Source organism: Neoarius graeffei, chromosome 26 (genome assembly GCF_027579695.1).
Source record: "Neoarius graeffei isolate fNeoGra1 chromosome 26, fNeoGra1.pri, whole genome shotgun sequence".
NCBI classification, from domain to species: Eukaryota; Metazoa; Chordata; class Actinopteri; order Siluriformes; family Ariidae; genus Neoarius; species Neoarius graeffei.
In genome coordinates, this window is record NC_083594.1 from 56,090,116 (window position 1) to 56,113,749 (window position 23,634).

Here is a 23,634-nt window from a genome sequence, read left to right on the forward strand (position 1 = left end):
GGTGGGAGCTGTAATCTGGATCCCTGACGCGCCAGAGACCGCCCCTGATCGGGCTGGGACATATTGCATACCGGTAAGTGTTTAAGGGGATACATATCACGCGTTGGTGGATTCCAGTTGTAACCAGACCTCAATTCACCAAAGCCTGGTGCAAGGTGAGGCATTGAGGAGAGCACAAGCAGTGAAGGTGTTGTGTGTGCATGGGGATGTTCACAATTACCCTCTAGTGTCCGTCCATTTTCTATTCTGGGGGCCAAACACATAGAATTAAGGCGCCGGTTAATCCTCGTCTCACCCATTCGCTAATTTTGGGGACTGATTGGCCAGGGTTTAAAGAATTGATGGAACATATAATGCGAGGTGGGTCCTGCATAAATATGTCACGGGAAGATCCCAGTGTGGCACTGACTGGGGAAGCTGTCACAGAGCCGTCTACGTCAGCACCGCGTCAGGGCAATACGAGGAGAGAGGAGCAACTCGCCCCTCCTCCCTCTCTCGGGGATTCCCTTGAGGATTTCCCATTAGAGCAGTCATGAGACGAGACTCTGCGGCATGCATTTGACCAAGTGAGATTAATCGATGGTCAAACTCTCCAGCCAAGCACGACACCGGCCTTCCCATATTTTGCCATTATTAAGGATAGATTGTACCGAGTGACACAGGACACTCAAACCGGTGAACAGATAACCCAGTTGTTGATCCCAAAGAGCTGTAGGGAACTTGTATTCCATGCGACTCACTTTAATCCCATGGCTGGACACTTAGGGCAAGATAAAACACGAGCCCGAATAATGGCCTGGTTTTATTGGCCAGGGATTTGCGGGGACTACCGTCGGTGGTGTGCAGTGTGCTGTGACTGCCAATTAGTAAATCCTGCGGCCACGCCAAAAGCGCCTTTGTGGCTTCTCCCTCTAATCGAGACCCCATTTGAGAGAATTGGTATGGATCTCATCGGGCCATTAGATCGGTCAGCATGGGGATATCACTTTATTTTAGTTCTGGTGAACTATGCAACGCAATATCCGGAAGCGGTGCCTCTCCGCAATATTTCTGCACGCAGTATTGCGGAAGCGCTCTTCCGTGTTATCTCCCAGGTCAGGATTCTGAAGAAATCCTGACAGACCAAGGCGCTACATTTATGTCACACACACTGCGCAAACTGTATGGGTTATTGGGGATTAAGTCAATTAAGGAGTCCCACAGTGACTGGAGCAGCCCAATGATCCTGGTTCCCAAGACTGACGGGTCAGTCCGGTTCTGTGTGGACTATAGAAAAGTCAACATGGCGTCTAAATTTGATGCATACCCAATGCCTCACATTGACGAGTTGCTCGATCGGTTAGGCGCTGCTCACTTTTATTCAACACTGGATTTAACGAAGGGATATTGGCAGATCCCCTTGACTCCTCTATCCTGAGAGAAAACGGCCTTTTCCACACCATTTGTATTACACCAATTTGTCACACTCCCTTTTGGGTTATTTGGGGCGCCTGCTATGTTCCAGCGGCTCATGGACAAGATCCTCTGCCCTCATGCTGCCTACGCGGCCGCGTACCATGATGACAATCATTTATAGTAATGATTGGCCGCGGCATCTGGAACACCTTAGGGCCATCCTAGAGTCACTGAGGTGTGCAGGTCTCACAGCTAACCCGACAAAGTGTGCAATTGGGCGGGTGGAAGTACAGTATCTGGGTTTCCACTTGGATTATGGGCAGGTGCGGCCCCAAATTAACAAGACTGCAGCCATTGCGGCCTACCCGAGGCCCAAGAACAAAAAGGGGGTGAGACAGTTCCTGGGGCTGGCTGGCTACTATCGTAGATTCATACCGAATTATTTGGACGTCACCAGCCCGCTGACTGATCTCACTAAAAAGGGAGCACCAGATCCGGTCCAGTGGGCGGAGCAGTGCCAACAGACTTTCACTAGAGTAAAAGCTGCCCTGTGTGGGGTGCCACTTTTACACTCCCCTGACTTCTCTCTCCCCTTTTTTTTAAAGATTTTTTTGGGCTTTTTTCACCTTTTTATTATTGGATAGGACAGTGTAGAGACAGGAAATGAGCGGGAGAGAGAGACGGGGAGGGATCGGGAAATAACCTCGGGCTGGAATCGAACCCGGGTCCCCGGATTTATGGTATGGCGCCTTATCCACCTGAGCCACGACACCCCCGTCTCTCTCCCCTTTATTTTACAGATGGACACATGGGACAGAGGGATAGGGGCCATTCTGTCCCAGAAGGTGGAAGGCGAGGAACATCCCGTGCTGTACAGCAGCTGCAAACTCTCAATGCGTGAAAGCAAGTACAGCACCATTGAAAAGGAATGCCTGGCCATCAAGTGGGTGGTCCTTGCCCTCCGATACTACCTGCTGGGGTGCCCTTTCACCCTCTGTTTGGACCACGTGCCCCTCCAGTGGCTCCACCACATGAAGGATGCCAATGTGCGGATCACCCGTTGGTATCTCGCCCTCCAGCCATTTAAGTTCAAGTTGGTCCACAGGCCGGGGGCACAGATGGTGGTGGTGGACTTCCTGTCCCATCGGGGGGGACAGCTCCCCGGCCTGAGTCGGGCGGTGGGGGTATGTGGCAGCAGGGGCCTGGCCAAACGTCAGTTTGTGAATGGAGGGCGGGGCTGAGGAAGGTGAATGGCTAAGTCATTACACCTGATGTCAATTAATGTGTGTGTGTGTGTGTTTGTTGCAGTGATGGTGGAGCATAAAAGGAAGGGGAGAGCAGAGAAGAGGTCTCTCCCAACCAGAACACGTGTGTGTGTGTTGCGTGTGTGACTGTGTGTGAGTGAGCAAAGCTGAAAAGCTAAGACGATAACTAAAATAAGTGCGCATGTGCCAGCTTGCATGCAGCCTGCAACGAATGCTCCTGATCCTTTTTCTCTATTTTCTATTTTTCCTACTTGTCTTATCTTCATTTTTTTTGCTATTTTTTTCTCTGTTACCATAACACTAATCAAGCCACTATGAGGGTTGCAAGAGTTTTGGTGTTTTTGCTCGCAGTCACAAAACTTTTTTCAGCGCAGCCACGCACTCCACGCCGCCCGCATTGTTTACACCAGGGATCAGCTGATCAAACTGAAGCTGGCCACCCTAGCGACAAGACCAGAGGAGATCCCTGCGGTAATTTGGCGGAAAACACATAGAGGATGCAGAGGAAATAAGAAGCTACGGAGGAAGAGGGTGGCTTTGAGACAACGGAAGCTTATTGAAAAATCTTATAAGCCGTGTCTCCCCTCTATCATCATGGGGAATGTGAGGTCCCTCGGGAATAAAGTGGACAAGCTGACAGCACTGGCCCAGAGTCAGACGGAGTATCAGGAGTGCAATTTAATGTGCTTCATGGAGACATGGCTGCACCGGGATGTTCCCGACAACAATGCTACAATCAAGGGCTTCCACACAGTGCATGCGGACAGAAACTGCGCCAGGAGCGGTAAGCGCAAAGGGGGAGGGCTTGCCATTCTTGGGAACAACCAGTAGCGTAACCCAGCTCACATCACCGTGAAGGAGCGCATCTGCAGCCCGGATGTTGAACTGTGTGCTGTCGGACTTCGTCCATATTATGTGCCTAGGGAATTTTCTAATGTTATCATAGTGGCTGTTTATGTTCCCCCCTCTGCAAACCTAAACACTGCTTGTGACACTATTCACTCTGCAATAGTCTGGCTACAGACTCAACACCCGAGTGCATTCATTGCTATCTCAGGTGACTTTAATCATGTTAATTTGGACAAAACACTTTCCACTTTCACCCAATTTGTGAACTGTCCTACCAGAGTGGGAAGAACAATAGACCTGCTGTATGCTATTGTTAAAGAGGCTTACAGCTCTTCCCCCTCCCCCCACTGGGCAGGTCAGACCACAACCTGATTTACCTCTCCTCCTGCTATGTGCCTCTGGTGAAGAGACTGCCCACCATATCAAAAATAGTGAGGAGATGGACAGACGAGGCCAATGAGACACTGCAGGGATGTTTCGAGGTGACAGACTGGCAGACACTGTGTGAGCCCTATGGAGACGACATTGATGGGCTCACAGAGTGCATCACGGGATACATCAACTTCTGTGTGGACACTATTGTCCCAGCTAGGACTGTCAGCTGTTACCCCAACAACAAGCCATGGGTAACGAAGGACATCAAAGCCCTCTTAAATGAGAAGAAGAGGGCTTTCAGAGCCGGCAACAAGGAGGAGGTGCGAGGAGTACAGTGTGAACTGAGAGCAACGATCAGGGAGGCCAAGGAAAAGTACAGGAGGAAGTTGGAGTGGAAACTCCAACAGAACAACATGAGAGAGGTGTGGAGTGGAATGAAGACCATCACTGTTTACAAGCCAACCAACAGTGAAGGAGTGGATGGCAATGTGGAAAGGGCGAATGAGCTGAAGCTCTACTTCAACAGATTCGATGGCGTGACCCCAACCCACCACAACCACTCTTCTGCGGGATGGCTACAACCACACACTTCACATTCTCTCCCCTCCCCCGCCTCTTCTTGCCCAACCTCATCCCCATTTCAGGAACTCGCTCGCACCTCCTCAACAGACCCCCTGGCTGAGCACCCCCCCAAGAAACACCTTCATCCCTCCCCCACCCGTCACCTCCACACCGATCATCAGCGAGGAGCAAGTGAGAAGACAGCTGAAGAGACTCCATGCAGGAAAATCAGCAGGCCCAGATGGTGTTAGCCCCAGGGCCCTGAAGACCTGTGCCCTCCAGCTAAGTGGAGTACTTCAGCATGTCTTCAACATGAGCCTGGGTCTTCAGAGGGTCCCCGTGCTGTGGAAGACGTCATGCCTCGTCCCTGTACCGAAGAAGACGCGTCCCAGTGACCTCAAAGACTACAGGCCCGTGGCATTGACGTCACACATCATGAAGACCCTTGAGAGACTCATCCTAGAGCAGATCCAGCCTATGGTCCAACCACTTCTTGACCCCCTTCAGTTCGCCTACCAGCCCCGTCTTGGAGTAGAGGATGCAATCATCTACCTGCTCAACAAAGTCTACGGCCACCTGGACAAGCCAGCCAGCACTGTGAGGATCATGTTTTTTTATTTCTCCAAAGCTTCTGACACCATCCGGCCGGCTCTGCTGGGTGAGAAGTTGACAGCGATGCAGGTGGATGCCCCACTGGTGTCCTGGATTGTGGATTATTTGACTGGCAGACCACAGTACGTGCGCTTGCAGTGTTGTGTGTCGGACAGAGTGATCAGCAACACCGGGGCTCACTCTCTACACCACTGATTTCAACTACCACACGGAGACCTGCCACCTCCAGAAATTTTCTGATGACTCTGCAGTGGTTGGACGTATTACCGGTGGTGATGAGAGTGAGTACAGGATGGTGGTGGACAACTTTGTCACGTGGAGCAGGGAGAACCACCTACAGCTCAACGTGACAAAGATGAAAGAACTGGTGGTCGATCTGAAGAGAATCAGGGCTCCGGTGAACCCTGTTAACATCCAAGGGGTCAGTGTGGACGTGGTGGAGGAATATAAGTACCTGAGGGTGTACTTGGACTGGTCCAAAAACGTGGACACTGTATACAAAAAGGGCCAGAGCCGTCTCTATTTTCTGAGACGGCTGAGGTCTTTCAACATCTGCCGAATGATGCTGCGGATGTTCTATGAGTCTGTGGTGGCCAGTGCCATCCTGTATGCTGTTGTCTGCTGGGGCAGCGGCTTGAAGGTGAAGAACACTAACAGACTCAATAAGATCATCAGGAAGGCCGGCCATGTTGTAGGCGTGGAACTGGACTCTCTGACAGTGATGTTGGAGAAGAGGACACTGTCCAAAATAAAAACAATCTTAGACTGTCCTTCCCACCCTCTACATGAGGAGCTGATCAGCCACAGGAGCACGTTCAGTAAACGGCTGATTCTTCCACGCTGCACAACTGAGAGACCCAGGAAATCATTCCTACCTGCTGCAGTCAAGCTGCACAACACCACTGTATAACTGTGGTGCACTGTCTTACCATGCGTACTGTATCCTTAACTCAGGTGCAATATATGTATATAGGAATCATTGTATATAAAATCACTTCATTTTGCTTTTACTCAAGTTATTGAACTTATTTAAATTTATTTTATTTATTCTTTTTTCAGACGATTTTATCTTCTATTTTTAAACATGTTTACTTCTCTGATTCAGGAGCTTGGTAGCAAATTTGAATTTCCCTCCAGGGATTAATAAAGTAATTCTGATTCTGATAAAGTGTGTGAGTGTGTGAACATCAACGCTCGCCTGCTGTGCTTCTGTGCTCCACCCACATCCGGGATCTGTTACAACCTGTAAATCCCCCCACACTTGTATATACCTGTAACCCTCAATCACACCTGTACATACCTGTAAACCCCCCCCACACACACACCTGTATATACCTGTGTGCCCCCATATGCCTGTATATAACTGTCACCCCCAAAACATCTGTATGTACCTGAACACCTCCTTCAACACACACACAGGCCATTTAACTGGGATATTGGTTTGCACATGAGGGAAAACAACATTGAAAAGATAAGGAAATTTAATTCCCTCTCAGTCTTCCATAACAGAAAAGTAATGGAGATTGTGTATCCGCACTTGACTGTATTTAACAGAATGCTACGGAGCGCAAACCATGCGAGACCGGATACGACGTATAATTCACGAGGCAGTGAGTCTATTATTATGAGAAGTCCAAGCTGAGACATTAACTAGTTAGCAACATTGCTTGTTGTTTTGAGTCACCGCCAATTACATTATATTGAGGCAGTATGTGCCGTCACAATATCATTACATCATCAGTTACATCACTACCAGCAAGGTCATGATCGTCACAACATGGAAATCTCATAGCTCTGATTCCCACTGGAGCCATGACAAAAGATTTCTGTAAATGTTCCTGTGAATATAGATGGGCGATATGGGGAAGATTAACGTTTCGACTTTGCTGTTTTACTCCCATTTACACAGGACACCATTCGAGCACAATAACAGAAGATATACGGTTTTCACTGTGAGTGGGAATGGGGCCTGTATCCCAAATACACACCTCTTTACACACCTGTACCTCATCTAAACACCTGTATACACACCTGTACCCCACCTAAACACCTGTGTACACACCTGTACCTCACATAACCACCTGTGTACACACCTGTACCCCACGTAAACACCTGTATACACACCTGTACCCCACCTAAACACCTGTGTACACACCTGTACCTCACATAACCACCTGTGTACACACCTGTACCCCACGTAAACACCTGTATACACACCTGTACCCCACCTAAACACCTGTGTACACACCTGTACCCCACCTAAACACCTGTGTACACACCTGTACCCCACCTAAACACCTGTGTACACACCTGTACCTCACATAATCACCTGTGTATACACCTGTGTACACACCTGTACCCCACGTAAACACCTGTGTACACACCTGTACCCCACGTAAACACCTGTGTACACACCTGTACCCCACGTAAACACCTGTATACACACCTGTACCCCACGTAAACACCTGTATACACACCTGTACCACATATAAACACCTGTACCCCACGTAAACACCTGTATACACACCTGTACCCCACGTAAACACCTGTATACACACCTGTACCCCACGTAAACACCTGTATACACACCTGTACCCCATATAAACATCTGTACCCCACGTAAACACCTGTGTACACACCTGTACCCCACGTAAACACCTGTATACACACCTGTACCCCACGTAAACACCTGTATACACACCCGTACCCCATATAAACACCTGTACCCCATGTAAACACCTGTATACACACCTGTACCCCATGTAAACACCTGTATACACACCTGTACCCCATATAAACACCTGTACCCCACGTAAACACCTGTGTACACACCTGTACCTCACCTAAACACCTGTATACACACCTGTACCCCACGTAAACACCTGTGTACACACCTGTACCTCACCTAAACACCTGTATACACACCTGTACCCCACGTAAACACCTGTGTACACACCTGTACCTCACCTAAACACCTGTATACACACCTGTACCCCACGTAAACACCTGTATACACACCTGTACCTCACATAAACACCTGTACCCCACGTAAACACCTGTGTACACACCTGTACCTCACCTAAACACCTGTATACACACCTGTACCTCACCTAAACACCTGTATACACACCTGTACCCCACGTAAACACCTGTGTACACACCTGTACCCCACATAAACACCTGTACCCCACGAAAACACCTGTGTACACACCTGTACCTCACCTAAACACCTGTATACACACCTGTACCTCACCTAAACACCTGTATACACACCTGTACCCCACATAAACACCTGTATACACACCTGTACCTCACATAACCACCTGTGTACACACCTGTACCCCACGTAAACACCTGTGTACACACTTGTACCTCACATAACCACCTGTGTATACACCTGTACCCCACGTAAACACCTGTGTACACACCTGTACCCCACGTAAACACCTGTGTACACACCTGTACCCCACGTAAACACCTGTGTACACACTTGTACCTCACATAACCACCTGTGTATACACCTGTACCCCACGTAAACACCTGTACCCCACATAAACACCTGTACCCCACGTAAACACCTGTGTACACACCTGTACCCCACATAAACACCTGTATACACACCTGTACCTCACCTAAACACCTGTATACACACCTGTACCCCACGTAAACACCTGTGTACACAATGTACCTCACCTAAACACCTGTATACACACCTGTACCCCACGTAAACACCTGTGTACACACCTGTACCCCACGTAAACACCTGTACCCCACGTAAACACCTGTGTACACACCTGTACCCCACCTAAACACCTGTGTACACAACTGTACCTCACCTAAACACCTGTATACACACCTGTACCCCACGTAAACACCTGTGTACACAATGTACCTCACCTAAACACCTGTATACACACCTGTACCCCACGTAAACACCTGTGTACACACCTGTACCCCACGTAAACACCTGTACCCCACGTAAACACCTGTGTACACACCTGTACCCCACATAAACACCTGTACCCCACGTAAACACCTGTGTACACACCTGTACCCCACGTAAACACCTGTACCCCACGTAAACACCTGTGTACACACCTGTACCCCACATAAACACCTGTACCCCACGTAAACACCTGTGTACACACCTGTACCCAGGGCTTTGAACCGGAATTTTTTTCCTATTGGTTCGTTCCGAACAGAAACGGAATTTTAACGTTTCCAGTTTTGGGTTCCACTATTAAATAGACGTTCCCGAACCGGTTAGAACAAAAAAATTTCGTTCCCGGAACGGTTAATTACGTTCCCTGTCAGCGGTTTAACAGATGGCTATAAAATTATGTCTCTGTCTCATCCAGCTTAAGCCAAATGTAGGCTAATTCTATTACAACCTTCATTAAATAAGACAAGAAATAATTCAAAACAATTATTATTTCAAATGTTGGCGATTTGGATTCTCAGTATGTCTTCCCATCTACACAAACAGAAAAAGTGCCAAAAATGAAAGATAATTTGTTTAGTGTGTTACCAAAGGCTAGTCAGGCCCTATAGAGGGCTACCGCATGACGTCACCGCACCGCGAGATTTTGTTAGGCGCCATATTGGAAGTACACATCTATGCAAGTACATACATACATAAAACAAACTACACCTGAAATGTAGCCAGGGCCGGTTCTGCCCTAATCTGGACCCGGGTGCAACATCGCGCAACCCCCCCCCCCAAAAAAAACAGTCTAAATCAGGACAACCATCACATAACTATAACTATAAACATTTTATATCAACTATTTTAACTAAATGGGCTATGATAAATAAGCCTGCAGGCAGCCACGGCGGGCTGCCTCAGAAAAGTAACCATTTGTCCTACCTTAACTCGTTTTGCATTTTCTGCCTCCTTTTTTGTATTTTCAACCCTCCGTTTATTTTCTTTCCTTTTCTGAAAACCCGATTTGTGTCCAGACATTTTGTTCTGCTACCAATGAACTAACTCGTCAGGTCTCGTCTCTCGAGCCCGCGATGATTCCCGTGGGAAGGGCAACAACTGATACATTTTTACAAACAGCCAATAGGGAGGTTGCATCGTTCAGGCTCTTCTTTGCTCAGACACTCAGTAATGCACTTACTCACTAGTAGTCCACCTTCCCGCTCTCTCCATTCAATCAGCGAACGTCACACAGGAAGTGAACCCCAGCGGGTCATAGAAACTTGCGCAGGAGAAGAATGACTATTTGTAGGCTACGGAAACTTTGAGGAACGAAATAAAAACCGGTATTAACCGGTTACCATTATTTTTAATAAGCGTTTCTGTTCCGGAACATAAAAAATAATAAAGTTTCTGGTTTCGTTTCTGTTCCATGTGAAATAGAAAAAGTTCCCGGTTTTCGTTTTCGTTCCTTGAACCGGTTCAAAGCCCTGCCTGTACCTCACCTAAACACCTGTATACACACCTGTACCCCATATAAACACCTGTACCCCATGTAAACACCTGTGTACACACCTGTACCTCACCTAAACACCTGTATACACACCTGTACCCCACGTAAACACCTGTGTACACACCTGTACCCCATGTAAACACCTGTGTACACACCTGTACCTCACCTAAACACCTGTATACACACCTGTACCCCATGTAAACACCTGTGTACACACCTGTATCTCTCCTCCTGCAGGCACTGGGTCATGTAGGAGTAATCGCTCTGTAGTTGTGTCTTCATGTCCTCCATTGCGTCCTCCATCTGCACCTGACTAGCTTTGATCTCCTGTAGTCCCTCCAACAGAGAGTCCCATGACACAGATGTGTGATGATGGCAGTGATGATGGTGATGTTGTCCATCCATTCGTGGGCTGCCCATGCAGACGGCTCCGCCCCCTCCTGAGTTGCTCCCAGCCCCGGACCCGGAGGTGCCGGTGGAGCACTCATCATCACTGCCATACTTGGGGCTGGAAACAAGAGTGGCACTGCCACTGAGTGCACGAGGGGGCGTGTCCTCAGTATGGCCAGGTCCTAAAGTGTCCTTCAAGTGGGTGATGTTGTCTGCACTGCCAAACTTGTTGCGTATGAGTGCAGAGACTCCGCCCCTCACACCCTCAACCACGCCTCCTCCGAAGCCACTGATGCCGGCCCGCACATTGGCTCCAACGTCCTTCAGGCCCTGCTGCATGTCCCGCAAAACGTCCTTGGGCTGACGCGCCAAACCGTTCTGGAAGAGAGCCGAGTGTAACAGTTACACACCTGTACACACATTTCATCATGTTCCCCAGTTTCACATCTGTGTACAGGTCTGTAACCTTTTTACACACCTGTATACACATCTGTACCTCATTTACACAGGTATAAACACAGCTGTGCCACAGTTATATCCATGTATACACTCGTGTACTGCAGTTACATACCAGTAGACACACCTGTACCCTATTTATACCCCGTATACACACCTGTACCTGTTAAACACCTGTATACACATCTGTAGCCCATTTACACACCTGTTACAAGTTTACACACACTGACCTGCTCAATTTCTTTGAGCTTCTTGTGGTAGTGTTCAAGTTTTTTGTGCAAGTGTGCGATGGTTTGTGCAGATTTCTGGTTCTTCTTCTCGAAGACGTGTTTGATGCGTGACGCTTGCTGTTTGTCAGCGTTGTGAGCAAGTTTCAGGTACTCGGCCACGTTGTTGTCGCGTGCCTCCTGTTCCACACGGATTTGCTCCGTGATCTTCAGGATCTTCTGCTGCAAGTGATCCAGAGCAGCACGTGTTCGCTGCCCCTCCCCGGGACCCTCCCCCTGCACTGATCCCGCCCCCAGCACAGACCCCGCCCCCTCCACACTGATGTTCCCGTCTGAGCCGCCATGGGCCACTGAGGGGGGCAAAGGCAGCGTCGACGCCTCACTCTTATCCAGCTGTAATACACACACACAATTTTTTCCATCTTTGTCAGTTGACAATCACTCTGACAAGAACCTCAACAACAAGGAGGAAATAAACTTTTTTTAATAAAAATATTATTTTTGTGAGTACATTTGACATGTGTACACACTTCATTATCCACTGCCTCTGAGATACACACACAGTCTAGAGTCATGCTCAGTGCTAACACCAGAGACAAAAGGAGACAAAGATAAATGTGGAGAAACGGAAGATGTGAAGAGAGAAATGTAGACAAAGGAAAACATGAAGAAAGAAAGAAAGAAAGAAAGAAAGAAAAACAGAGCAACATAGGCTTAAGAAACTGGGTTACTATGCAAAATCAGCACTGATTCACACACACACAAAACATGGCTGCAGTGTGTGTGAGAGATGTGGAGTTAGAGAGAACAGGATAAAGAAACAAACACACACAGAGGTTTTGATGTTCCTGTGTGTGAAGACGAGTGGCTTATGCAGAGGATCATGGGTAAATAAAAAACAAACATGATGGTGATGATGGAGAGAGAGATGATGATGATGAAGGGTAGTTGAGGAAACGTTACCATACTATTTAGTCCCGGATCAGTTGGATGAGTGCAGCTCTGTTTGTGAGGCCCATCCCTCTCTCTATCGCTCCATCATCCCTCCCTCCCTCCCTCCCTGAATCCACTCTGTCGTTCTGTCTGAGCTTATCTGTCGCTCCACAGCCTCTCGATGCTGCATCTCCTCCTCCCAGCCATCCCTCACTCCTCTCCTCCTTTATTCTCCTCTGCTTTGTCTCAGTCACTCGTCTTACTGTCCCACACAATCCGTCTCTCCGTCAAACACACACACACCACTGCTGCTCCAGCGCATGTGATGGGGAGAGAGAGAGAAGGGAGGAGGGAGATTAGCGCAGGCGCATTAGTGCCTCAGAGGAGAGAGAGGTTGAGAAAAAGAGAGAGAGAGATTACCATGGCATCATCTCTAAACACACGAACACTGCAGCATTCATGCAGCACACACACACACACACAGCGCGCTAATGCGAACATTACAGATGCTGCAGTTAAACTTTCCAGAGAAAGAAAGAAAGAGGGCGCATCATGGGAAGCTGGGTGTCATTGCCATGGCAACAGGGTCTGTGTTCAGCAACAACTACAACGCCTCTCTCTCTCACGCGTGCGGAGTCAAAGAGCACAACTGCTGTTTTAGTTTCAGTTTATTTTTTCCTCCACATTTATGACAGTATAATGCTCATCATATCAAATAAATAATGTCAGAACTCTGTATCTGCATGCGCGCGCACACCTTCATAACAGCCTCTGATACACAGACAGATTTATTATTCCAACATGAACACTAATATAATCCTGTATGACACACACATCTATAGGTTTAGTGTAGATTAGTGTGTGCTTTCCAGATCAGAGGTTATAATCTTTTAAATGAAAGTAAATGTTCAGTAAGTGCTGAGTATTAATCTTTATATCCAGATTAACAGGAATTGCACAATAAATTATGGTGTTTACACTTTGACCTCAAAACAACACAAACACCATAAAATAAAAATACTATTAAATAATTATTAAATGATGAACAGGAGAAGAAAATCTCTGTGCTTTTTCCTTCAGACAGTCCTGAGTGTCGTGTGTGTGTGTGTGTGTGTCCATCCTCAGGTCACTGGCCAGACTTCCTGGTGGTGACGACTCGCCTCTTGGCCTGGTAGAAATCTGAGAGACACAGAAACAGGATGGAGGTTTAAAACCATGAGTTCTGAATTATTCACAAATAAAATTCACAATTTCCTTCGGCTTTATAAACAATTTACACTTTTTACAGAAAAGATGAAGAAAATCCAGACTTATTAAAAAGAAAGGTTGACATCTTCCAAACACCCCCCCCCCCCCACACACACACACGTGTACCTGTGATGTTGGTCTGTTTCCGCTTCAGTGTCTGTTTCTCTGCAGTGTGTGAGATTCCATCACATTGCTCAGGTGTTTCAGGAAGGTCCTCCTTCTTGAGCTCAGATGCTGGCCCCTGCCCCTTTGCTTGAGACTTTGCCCCTACTGTGCAATCACGGTAAAGAAAAGGAACGTGAGCCTCAGGAAGCCCCACCCACTTGAAGTCTCCACCCAGTAGTGGCTTGTCAGCAGTGAAGTCGAAGTTCCAGCGGCATGAAGCATCTTCAAGGTCGGCCCTCATCAGCAGTGTGTAGTCGTGCTGCAGCTCCTCATGATCCACTGCACCGAACAAACACCGCCGAGCAGAACCACCAGCACCAACACCACTGCTACACACTGCCCCCAACACATGTCCAGCCACCGGCAATGACATCATCACACACTGGGAAGAGAGAGAGAGAGAGAGAGGTTATACAGCACAGTTTAAACTCACACACAGACAGAAAGAAGTGATAGAGAAAAAAAAATAAAAACCCTGAAAGTGTATCACAGTAAACACACACACTTCAAAATTCAACTTTAAAAAAAAAAGTTTGAACCCAACACACCACAATTACTGCTGTCTGACTTTACACACACTTTCATTCTGACTAATTACACAGTTTCCTACAAACCAACATGGAACATGTGAATCTGAGTAAACATGGACTGGATGCTAGAACACTGAGATTTAACCCCTGAAACAATCCCGGGATGATTACATCAATCACGCAACGACCAGGGGGACAAACACCCCAGAGTGCACACCACATACACACCACCACTCATCACAACAGGGCGAAAAAATAAATCCAAAATAAAGCATGTCACACAAATCATTTCTACATTATCACCATCATTAAATAAAAACAGAATCCGAATCAGAGGCATGTGTTCAGGCATCTCACCATCAGCTCAGTGGGAATCAAACTGAAGGAGTTGGGGGGGGGGGGGGGGGGGGGGAGATTTACCTACCTACCCACACACAGCAAGGTTTAAAATGTGTGACTCGTTGTGTTACATGTCCGGGCAAAATAGTTCTGACAAGTACAGGCATGTTCTCTACAGAGCACCGAGAAGAAACAGACAGCAGGGGGCGCTACAAACACTTTTTGGGTGCAAGACTGTCTGGGAAGCAGGAAGAGGGTGTGATGTGTGTGTGTGTGTGTTCCTCGCAGGAAACAGTTGGACCAGTCTGGGAGGGATGTACAGGGAAGAAACTTATTAAAAGGGGAAATATGCTCTCAAAAAGAAGCTTGAGGTGTGTCTCTCTCTCACACACACAAATGTAATAACACCTGCAATTAATCGAATACAGAAGAATGAAATTTGAAGCATGAGTTTCATCACTTTAATATCTCATTTGAATAAATCTGAATAAAAGGTAACTTTCCCAACATGACTGAAGCCCTGAGATCTTTGTCTCAGTTTGACTTTAGTTCCAAATCACACTGACCTTCATGATTTATTTTTGTGTCATGGTTAAGACTAAAAGCCTGACTAAAACTTTAAACTTGGATTAAATTGATTATTTTGTTAAATTAATTCATCATGACAAAACTTTCCATCAATTAATCTTTCATTTTCCACAAGTGGTCTAAACCCTGCTTCTGTTTCACACATGTAACTTTCACACATGTAGCTGCACCACAGCTGGAAAACTCACATTCATCCTGAACTTCTACTGCATCCGAGTTTACAACAACAGAGCCACGGATAGTCTGAGTTTACTGTCCAATTAAACACATGAATTCAATAATTACTTCGATTCGGGTTTGGGATCCGAGTTAATAAAAACTGTTGAATTAATAAAGGGCTATTCTTTGTAAGTTTTGGTTTAACTGTGTTTCTAATTATAAATACTGTGGGTGTATCATTATAAAAAGCACTGAAATCTAGAATGTAAGATATTTATTCCTAAATCATGATTCATGTTGGTTGATTTCAGTGAATGCTCCACCTGCTGTGTCGAAAGAAACCCAAAAGAAAATAAACAAACAGTCCGTTGTGTGATTGGTCAGAAAACATTAACACTTCTCTCAAGAGTCTGTGTGCAGTCTGTGTGTGAGACTGTGTCAAGATGTTGGTCAGTGTGGGAAAATAACCACACTAATCACCTCACTCATCGTTAATAAATTCACTCATCACTAATCTCATCAGTAATCACTTATCACCTCACATATCACTAATCACTTCAATAACTAATCACATCATTCATCACAAATTATCATTCATCACTAATTAATTCACAATGACTAATCACTGTAATAACTAATCACCATATCAATATCAAATTATAGTATTCATGACTAATATCAATCATCATCAATCTCTTCACATCACTAATCACATATCCTGTCACTGATAACTTCACTCAATCAATTCACTTACCTCACTCATCACTAATCACATAACTCACCACTAAGCACATCACCAATCATTAATCATGTCACTCATAATTAAATCACATCACTCGTCGCCTCACACATCACTAATCACATCACTCATGAATATACTAATTATGCAGTTCATGCAATCACCAATCACCACACTCATCCCATCACTGATCACCTCACTCGTCCCATCACAAAACATTATACTAACCACTTCATTTTACTGGCACCAATCACCACACTCATCACATTACTGGTTAATACACGAATCACGTGACTCATCACCACATTGTTCATCTCACTAATCACTATACTAATCAGTACACTAATTACCTCACTAACCAATATATTAATCACTACAGTAATCATGACATTAATCAACACACTAATCAGTGCTTAATAACGTGTTAAACTAGTAGACACAGCGCAACCTATTCAGTCCACTAGTGTGCGGTTTTGTTTGTATTTTAGGTGTCAATACGTCATCGGTCTCCATGGTGACGGTTCACTCACAGAGCTGGCGTCACGGCGCTCATTAGAGACACCAATTCGGGGTGCATGCGCTCTCAGCCCGAGCTCAGGAGGCTCCAAACCGCACAGCTGCATTAATCACTACAGAGAGAGAGAGAGAGAGAGACACACAACTCCATTAATCATCACTACAGAGAGAGAGACAGCTGCATTAATCATCACTACAGAGAGAGACAGCTCCATTAATAATCACTACAGAGAGAGACAGCTCCATTAATAATCACTACAGAGAGAGACAGCTCCATTAATAATCACTACAGAGAGAGACAGCTCCATTAATAATCACTACAGAGAGAGAGAGACAGCTCCATTAATAATCACTACAGAGAGAGAGAGACAGCTCCATTAATAATCACTACAGAGAGAGAGAGAGACAGCTCCATTAATAATCACTACAGAGAGAGAGAGAGACAGCTCCATTAATAATCACTACAGAGAGAGAGAGACAGCTCCATTAATAATCACTACAGAGAGAGAGAGACAGCTCCATTAATAATCACTACAGAGAGAGACAGCTCCATTAATAATCACTACAGAGAGAGACAGCTCCATTAATAATCACTACAGAGAGAGACAGCTCCATTAATAATCACTACAGAGAGAGACAGCTCCATTAATAATCACTACAGAGAGAGACAGCTCCATTAATAATCACTACAGAGAGAGAGAGCTCCATTAATAATCACTACAGAGAGAGAGAGCTCCATTAATAATCACTACAGAGAGAGACAGCTCCATTAATAATCACTACAGAGAGAGACAGCTCCATTAATAATCACTACAGAGAGAGAGAGACAGCTCCATTAATAATCACTACAGAGAGAGAGAGACAGCTCCATTAATAATCACTACAGAGAGAGAGAGAGAGAGAGACAGCTCCATTAATAATCACTACAGAGAGAGAGAGAGAGACAGCTCCATTAATAATCACTACAGAGAGAGAGAGAGAGACAGCTCCATTAATAATCACTACAGAGAGAGAGAGAGAGACAGCTCCATTAATAATCACTACAGAGAGAGAGAGAGACAGCTCCATTAATAATCACTACAGAGAGAGAGAGAGACAGCTCCATTAATAATCACTACAGAGAGAGAGACAGAGAGAGAGACAGCTGCATTAATCATCACTACAGAGAGAGAGAGAGAGAGAGAGAGAGAGAGAGAGAGAGAGACAGCTCCATTAATAATCACTACAGAGAGAGAGAGAGAGAGAGAGAGAGAGACAGCTCCATTAATAATCACTACAGAGAGAGACAGCTCCATTAATAATCACTACAGAGAGAGAGAGAGACAGCTCCATTAATAATCACTACAGAGAGAGAGAGAGAGACAGCTCCATTAATAATCACTACAGAGAGAGAGAGAGAGAGAGAGACAGCTCCATTAATAATCACTACAGAGAGAGAGAGAGAGAGAGAGAGAGAGAGAGAGACAGCTCCATTAATAATCACTACAGAGAGAGAGAGAGAGAGAGAGAGAGAGAGACAGCTCCATTAATAATCACTACAGAGAGAGAGAGAGACAGCTCCATTAATAATCACTACACAGAGAGAGAGAGAGACAGCTCCATTAATAATCACTACAGAGAGAGAGAGAGAGAGAGAGAGAGAGACAGCTCCATTAATAATCACTACAGAGAGAGAGACAGCTCCATTAATAATCACTACAGAGAGAGAGAGAGACAGCCCCATTAATAATCACTACAGAGAGAGAGAGAGACAGCTCCATTAATAATCACTACAGAGAGAGAGACAGAGAGAGAGACAGCTGCATTAATCATCACTACAGAGAGAGAGAGAGAGAGAGACAGCTCCATTAATAATCACTACAGAGAGAGAGAGAGAGAGAGAGAGAGAGAGACAGCTCCATTAATAATCACTACAGAGAGAGAGAGAGAGAGACAGCTCCATTAATAATCACTACAGAGAGAGAGAGAGAGAGACAGCTCCATTAATAATCACTACAGAGAGAGAGAGAGAGAGAGAGACAGCTCCATTAATAATCACTACAGAGAGAGAGAGAGAGAGAGAGAGAGAGAGAGAGAGACAGCTCCATTAATAATCACTACAGAGAGAGAGAGAGACAGCTCCATTAATAATCACTACAGAGAGAGAGAGAGAGAGAGAGAGAGAGAGAGACAGCTCCATTAATAATCACTACAGAGAGAGAGAGAGAGAGAGAGACAGCTCCATTAATAATCACTAGAGAGAGAGAGAGACAGCTCCATTAATAATCACTACAGAGAGAGAGAGAGACAGCTCCATTAATAATCACTACACAGAGAGAGAGAGACAGCTCCATTAATAATCACTACAGAGAGAGAGAGAGAGAGAGAGAGACAGCTCCATTAATAATCACTAGAGAGAGAGAGAGACAGCTCCATTAATAATCACTACAGAGAGAGAGAGAGACAGCTCCATTAATAATCACTACACAGAGAGAGAGAGACAGCTCCATTAATAATCACTACAGAGAGAGAGAGAGAGAGAGAGAGAGAGAGAGAGAGAGAGAGAGAGAGACAGCTCCATTAATAATCACTACACAGAGAGAGAGAGACAGCTCCATTAATAATCACTACAGAGAGAGAGAGAGACAGCTCCATTAATAATCACTACAGAGAGAGAGAGAGACAGCTCCATTAATAATCACTACACAGAGAGAGAGAGAGACAGCTCCATTAATAATCACTACAGAGAGAGAGAGAGACAGCTCCATTAATAATCACTACACAGAGAGAGAGAGAGACAGCTCCATTAATAATCACTACAGAGAGAGAGAGAGACAGCTCCATTAATAATCACTACACAGAGAGAGAGAGAGACAGCTCCATTAATAATCACTACAGAGAGAGAGAGAGAGAGAGAGAGAGAGAGAGAGACAGCTCCATTAATAATCACTACAGAGAGAGAGAGAGCGAGAGAGAAAATCACCCGGGATCTGCTGGCAAAATCATTACAAACATTTATTTCATAGCAAAATATATTCATAAATACATTAATAATACATTCATATCAATGAATGACAATGTAATATAGTTTAATAGTAATTAGATGGTAAACAGTCATTTGTTTCATTCCCATTTTTAAAAATCCGGTTTTTACAGAGCTGTGTGTAATGTCCCTCACAGACAACAAACAAACATTGAACTTACCCGAGTAAAGACTTTATTCCGTCCAGAAAAGTGCGGTTTGTTCCCGAGAACACGTCTAAATAACCCGGCAGTCAGGTGCAGCGGCGGAAACCAGCCCGGTGTAACACACGCAGACAGTGACTGTGCGCGCGCTGCTCCTCCTTGTGTCAGCTGAAGCTCTCAGTGCCGACTGGAAGCTCCGCCCCTTCTCTCCTCGCCCCGCCTCTCCCATGGAAGGAGTGTGACGCTGTAAATCACGTGTATGGAAGCCGGTCAACGCGCACACGCACGTGAGCTCGCCTCCAGCTCCGGTTGGAGGAAATTCCAGCTGCGTTCGAGAGGTTCTGCCTGAGCCGCACTGCGCATGCGCAGTATTGTGTGTCTAGGCATTCCAAAGCTTCCCTTCCCACTCTTACTCCAAGGCTTCTATTTATAAAACCTGTGCGGGTGTTGGATTGGTGTGTAAAAGAGCAGCTGTAGCACTGGCTAGAACAGCTTTTTGCTTCGTAATGACTCTTCAAATGTAATTAGTGTCATTAAAATGTTTAATTACACATAGCCAGTGGCAGGTCCGAAGTAAACGAGAAGACATAATTCATTTTTTGGACATGTGTCCTGTGCTGGCTTGAGGGCGAGGATCAACAACACTCCAGTGTCACTCAGATCAGGCACTTTTATTTTCACTTTCATGATAATCGGATTCTCTGTCTTTCAAACCTGCTGCCATCAGCCAACTCATCCACCAGGTGTTGTCTCGGAGCATAGGCACACAGACACCTCCATACACATGCCTCCTGTACAAGACAACCAACACATGAATCAATAAACACAACAATCAATGAAGCAACAACGACTGGCTCAAACGATTCCTCGGCCCAATCCTGTGGCACACGTGGTCCAACCTTTCTTCAGTTCCTCACTCACACCTTTAGTTCCGACCTGCAATTAGTTCCCATTTGCTGTTTGACACAAAAATGGAGGGGAAAAAATGTCATGTCACATTTCACCACAGTTGATGGAGTGGTGTGTAAATATCATAGGCAGGCATGCTGGGGTTCAAGATGGATAGCCATAGAGCTTAGACATTTGTGATATAGACCAGAGACAGCCACAGCATTGCCAAATGTGTTTTCTTCTTCACTTACCATAGCTGATACAACTCTTATACAAATTACTGAGGCTTTCATGGGCTGAATGAATGGGCATCTTGACAAAACAAAACAGGAACCACACCTGAAATTCATTTTGAAGACCAACATTAGCTGACAATTAAACATCTGAAATCTCACGTGGTTCTTTCATTTCTTGGTTGGAATGAAACCTTGCAGATAGGTTTTGTTCAAGAAGACCCAGTGGAGTGTGTGACGTTGAGAAACATTGATATGTAGGAATGCTGTGTTTATCTCATTTTTCAAAAACCAGTTGCGCAGACTGAATGCTTAGAGATTGCTATATAAACCTGAATATATCTAGTGTTTCTTACTATTTGTGTTATGCTGCAAAAACAATACACACTTTCATTCATTGAGAACACTGAAGAGCCTCTTTCATTTCTGTGAAAGTGACAGACAGTGATGAGGCCATGATGACCCTGATGATAGAACATGAGTGAATGAACTGATGTGCATTCGGATGATTTGACTGCACATTAATAAGAGTGCGAGCAGAAAACTCAGACAATTATTACCTTTTTTTGGGGGGGGGGCATCACTCAACTTTTCCATCTGGCAGAGTTCCAAATTTCCATACACTCCACACTCACAACTGCTTTTTGTGTGTGTGTGTGTGTGTGTCAGTGAGGAGACAGAGAGTCTCTAATAACCAATACAGAGCATTCATGTACGGGAATCTCTGAGCAACACTGTATGGTTTCTGAAAGAGGAACATGAAAGATTAAGGTTAAAATTGGCAAACTCACTCACACACACACACACACACACACACACACACACACACACACACACACACACACACACACACAGAGCTATTGGAAAGTTCATAACATCAAGAACCATGGCCAACCTGGACATAGAAAACAGAAAGTCATTTTCATGCTCATCCTTTCTGAGTGCAGGCTGATAATAGATTTGAGCCATTTTGCAGTGCATGATTTACACTGAGGAACACAGAAACATCACGGCTGGTATTCAGGGTGTGAATGTGTTCATTGGTGTGCCAGGTCAGGTGTGTCAGAAAATGGCTGGAAGCAAAAAACAAATGAGTAACTGACCCCTTTCCCACAGTCTGTTAAAGTCAGGACTCGGACTCCTTTCCCCCCTCCTTGTGTTCTGTATGAAGTGTGTGAATGTGGAACGGTGTGTGTGTGGTGTTGTTCCTCCTCTGAGCTGAGTGATTGGTAGTAACAGAGCCAGAATTGGCGCGCATGCGTGCGTGTGTAAAAGGGACAGGCGGCACGGCGGGACAGGGGTGTGATGCTTTTAACACTGACAGTCTTCTTTCTGAGAGCAGCACAAATTCAAACGTCTACAGCGTCTAAGATCCACACACCTTTCTGTCTCACATCACTTCCTGTTTCTCTTCACAGGTATCTGATCCAGAAACATGCTGCTTACACGAGTCTCTCCATCCACTCCTCTCCTCCTCATTACCTTTCACTCTGATTCTCTCTCTCTCTTGTTTGTGAGCACAGTTTTCTGTGACAATCATGTGGTTATATATATTGAGGCTGTTGTTTCCCTTAAGGGTGGATTATTTAACAGAAGTGATCACATGATCATATAATGCTCAGTTTCTCTGCTTGTGTTTGAAGAGGGGTGTAAATGTGACGGATAACAAAATCACCTCAACACTCAGTTCACCCTAAGTGTATTCTCAGATTCTTTATGTTTCCGACACGTAGATATGTCACACTAGACATATACATGCTCAGTTGTGACACGTCATGCTTCTGGTTGCTGAACGCCAGCTTGCAGTGTAAAAACACACACTGGGGCGGCTTCATGCCAGATTTATTTGGTTCACTGTAAATTACTAAAGCCGGAATACTGAAGTGCTTCTTTACTCCAGTATTATGGAATATCAGTGTAAGAAGGTTAACTGTATAAACATATACTCAGCTTCATGAGGTAGTCACCTGGAATGCTTTTCAATTAACAGGTATGCCTCGTCAAAAGGTAATGAGTGGAATTTCTTGCCTAGGTAAAGAGAAACGACTTCCATCATTACTTTAATATGTGATGTTTCTTTTAATTCATAAAAGGAAAGAAAAAACATTGAATTAGGTGTGTCCTAACCCTGTTGAGAAATATGTATTATCTATATTTCTGTCTTTCATGAGTAAAGAATTGTATAAACATGCCTGTGGTGAGGCATTAATATCTGTGATAATCATTTACCTCCAAGGCTGCAATCATCTGTAAATCACAGAAACATCTCACTGATAAATGTATATTTACTGACGCCATTGGGTGAGACCTGAACTTCAGAGAAGACCTGCAGGTCCCTGAGCTGTGCACTAGACACTGGTGTAATTATAAAGATGAATTACCGCCTCATTAAAAACTCAGAAGCACAAAGCTGGCACAAAGTTTAATTCGTGTCCAGCGAGTAACAAAAGCTCGCTGTTTATTATTATTATTATTATTATTATTATTATTATTATTATTATTATTATTATTATTATTCACTTGTCCTTAAAAATGAGGTGAGTTTGCTTCCCCACAGCAGCGG

The 23,634-nt window shown here is 45.2% G+C and overlaps 2 protein-coding genes across 3 annotated transcripts in view; both read right to left on the minus strand.

Moving 5' to 3' along the window:
- tmcc2 (transmembrane and coiled-coil domain family 2) overlaps positions 1–12,586 on the minus strand; it is a 16,366-nt gene extending 3,780 nt beyond the window's left edge. Inside the window, exons 1-3 of the mRNA XM_060910637.1 lie at positions 12,529–12,586; positions 11,569–11,958; positions 10,710–11,260 (exon numbers count right to left, since the gene is read on the minus strand). Of these exons, the coding sequence (XP_060766620.1) occupies positions 10,710–11,260; positions 11,569–11,958; positions 12,529–12,531 (944 nt within the window). The 5' untranslated portion in view covers positions 12,532–12,586. The remainder of the gene's footprint in view (positions 1–10,709; positions 11,261–11,568; positions 11,959–12,528) is intronic.
- A 565-nt stretch (positions 12,587–13,151) lies between these two features.
- cdkn1a (cyclin dependent kinase inhibitor 1A) lies at positions 13,152–20,121 on the minus strand. 2 transcript variants are annotated; one of them, XM_060910770.1, is made up of 4 exons: positions 19,966–20,121; positions 16,797–16,895; positions 13,873–14,293; positions 13,152–13,677 (listed from the first exon to the last, which is right to left on the minus strand). In XM_060910770.1, exons 2-4 carry the CDS (start codon positions 16,887–16,889, stop codon positions 13,625–13,627), a joined length of 567 nt encoding a protein of 188 aa, XP_060766753.1. In that variant the 5' UTR covers positions 16,890–16,895; positions 19,966–20,121; the 3' UTR covers positions 13,152–13,624. The 2 variants fall into 2 exon arrangements, with proteins under 2 accessions (XP_060766753.1, XP_060766754.1); XM_060910771.1 differs by lacking the exon at positions 16,797–16,895.
- Positions 20,122–23,634: the final 3,513 nt, after the last annotated feature.

Excerpts from the sequence above, each read along its gene's own strand:
- cdkn1a (XM_060910770.1), bottom strand. The coding sequence starts at position 16,889 with ATGCAGCTGTGCGGTTTGGAGCCTCCTGAGCTCGGGCTGAGAGCGCAT. Across the intron at positions 14,294-16,796 it reads AGCGCCGTGACGCCAGCTCT|TGTGTGATGATGTCATTGCC; the intron begins GTGAGTGAACCG and ends CTCTCTTCCCAG. Across the intron at positions 13,678-13,872 it reads GAAACAGACCAACATCACAG|ATTTCTACCAGGCCAAGAGG; the intron begins GTACACGTGTGT and ends TGTGTCTCTCAG.